We start from the raw sequence: 2,047 nt of genomic DNA, 5'->3' as shown, positions 1-2,047 counted from the left end.
AGACATATACATACACTCCCCTTTTCCCTGCCTCTTCTCTTGCTTCCTTTTGTACGCACTTCACCTGATTCCGTCTCTTCCACCTCTCCAGAATGTATTTTTACAGACTTCCCTGAAGCCAGTCCTGATTCCTTTATGTGTCCAAATAGGTATGCACGTTGAGAAGAAAATATAGTCAGATGCGCTGAAGTTTCTGTAGCAGTCTCAGGACTCTTAGTTTTATACAGTTAAAGTGCTTATCTAATGAATAGGAGCCTCGTTTATAGATGAGGGGAGCGTCGCACCTCAATCATAGCTTGATTTGGCTGTGGGGTTGTGTTACATTCACACTCCAATGTTCAAGGATCTGGGAAGCCCATGGAAGGTTCTGATTATGCTTTTATCAGTTTTTTTAGAGCTCTTCAAGACCTATGGTTAAAGGTAAAAAAAGAAAGACGAAAGGGTTAAAATTATGTATTACTCTGCTTATTAATACCAAATCGATTTCCCACCCAAGAATCAGATAGTGATTCAAGAGCAAGAGATTCCATAAGCACCTTACTAGTCAGTGTTTCTAATGGCTGGTACAGCTGCCTGGCTGTATGATCTGAACTAGGGTGAGGCACTAATATTTCTATCTGACAAATCCTTGAAAATGCTTTTATAGTTTAACAGTAGGAGGCAGCTAAGTACCACATAGCCACTCACTCACTCCCCTCCCTCCAGCAGGATGTGTGGGAGAGTTGGAATGGTAAAAGTAGGATAAAACTCATAGATTGAGAAAGAGGCTGTTTAAAAATTTCTTTAAATTGATAGATTAAAAAAGCAACAGAGAGAAGGAAAAAGAAAAAAACACTAAAGAAAAGCTAGTGGTGTAAAAACAAATAGTTGTTCACTGTCAACCAACCAATGCCATGACAGTCCCCAGGTAATGGCAGCCCTCACCAGCTTCCCTCCCACCAGTTTTATTGCTGAGCATGACATCATGTGGTCTGGAATATCCCTTCGGTCAGTAGGATCAGGTCTCCTGGTGGTGTTCCCTCCCAGCCTGTGCACCCACAGCCTACTTGCTGGTGGGGCAGTGTGAGAACCAGAAATAAAAGTCCTTGATGCTGTGTAAGCACTGCTCAGCAATAACTAAAACATCCCTGTGTTATTGCACTCAGAACAAAACGTAGCTCCATGCTAGCTACTGTGAAGAAATCTAGCTCTGTACAAAACTGGTACAAATCCACACCAAAACAGTAGAGGAAATGTCATTGTGCTGTTTCCAATAGGCTATTGAGGATGAAGGAGGAGATCCTGATGAAATCCCGGTGGCCTCAGAACTGACCAATAAGAGAATGCCAAAAAGAACTAGCAAAGGTATGGAGTCTACACAAATACAGTTGCTTTGTTTTCACATAGCTAGATCTTAGCATATGATGTTGATTTCTTTTGCTTCATTAGTTTAATTTTTTAAAAAAGCAAAATAATGAACAACTTCTTCCTTTATGGAAAACGGTAAAACTCTGTTGCATTAATGAGCGATAAAAAGTGTAAATGATAGCGTTACCATATCAATAGTATGACACCTAACAGTATTTCTGTTTGCAAGTCTTGAAACTTGTAGATGAGACCATAAGTTGTTCTGTGTTTGTGACTATGAGTGTAGTATTGTGTCAGGTACAGAGCAAGCAGGTGCAGTGTAAGCTTCCGTGGAGAGCTTTGCCAATGTGTATTAAGGTGGCTCCACAGCACCCTAGGTACTCATTTCCTTGCCCTAACTATGTACATTTTCCTTTTTATATAGAAGCCCTTGAACATCTATTGTCATTGAGATACATTTTTACATGTGAGAAATTACAGTGGAAATAACCAGAACCATTGTTGCACAAAAACTGAACATGTATAACTTTTGTTAATGTTGTATTTTATAACTGTAATTTTGAAAGTAAACTTCTCTGAAATACCTCATTAGTGATTTAAGGATATATTGCTTCAAGTAAATTAAATATTGGGTCATGTTATGTGTAGTTTATTTGAATTGCTCATATTCAGTTCTTAAAGATACTTTCTGAAATTTACT

The 2,047-nt window shown here is 38.8% G+C and overlaps 1 protein-coding gene across 3 annotated transcripts in view; it reads left to right on the top strand.

Annotated features, from left to right (window-relative positions):
- LOC104397505 (scaffold attachment factor B1-like) overlaps positions 1 to 2,047 on the top strand; it is a 19,759-nt gene that overhangs the window by 1,461 nt on the left and 16,251 nt on the right. For all 3 annotated transcript variants that reach the window (XM_010007469.1, XM_010007468.1, XM_010007470.1), the window contains exon 2: positions 1,257 to 1,344. In XM_010007469.1, the coding sequence (XP_010005771.1) occupies positions 1,257 to 1,344 (88 nt within the window). The remainder of the gene's footprint in view (positions 1 to 1,256; positions 1,345 to 2,047) is intronic.

The sequence above is a fragment of the Chaetura pelagica genome, unplaced genomic scaffold, assembly GCF_000747805.2.
Source record: "Chaetura pelagica isolate M959 unplaced genomic scaffold, ChaPel_1.0 scaffold522, whole genome shotgun sequence".
Classification (NCBI taxonomy): domain Eukaryota; kingdom Metazoa; phylum Chordata; class Aves; order Apodiformes; family Apodidae; genus Chaetura; species Chaetura pelagica.
This window is presented reverse-complemented; position numbering and strand designations above follow the sequence as displayed.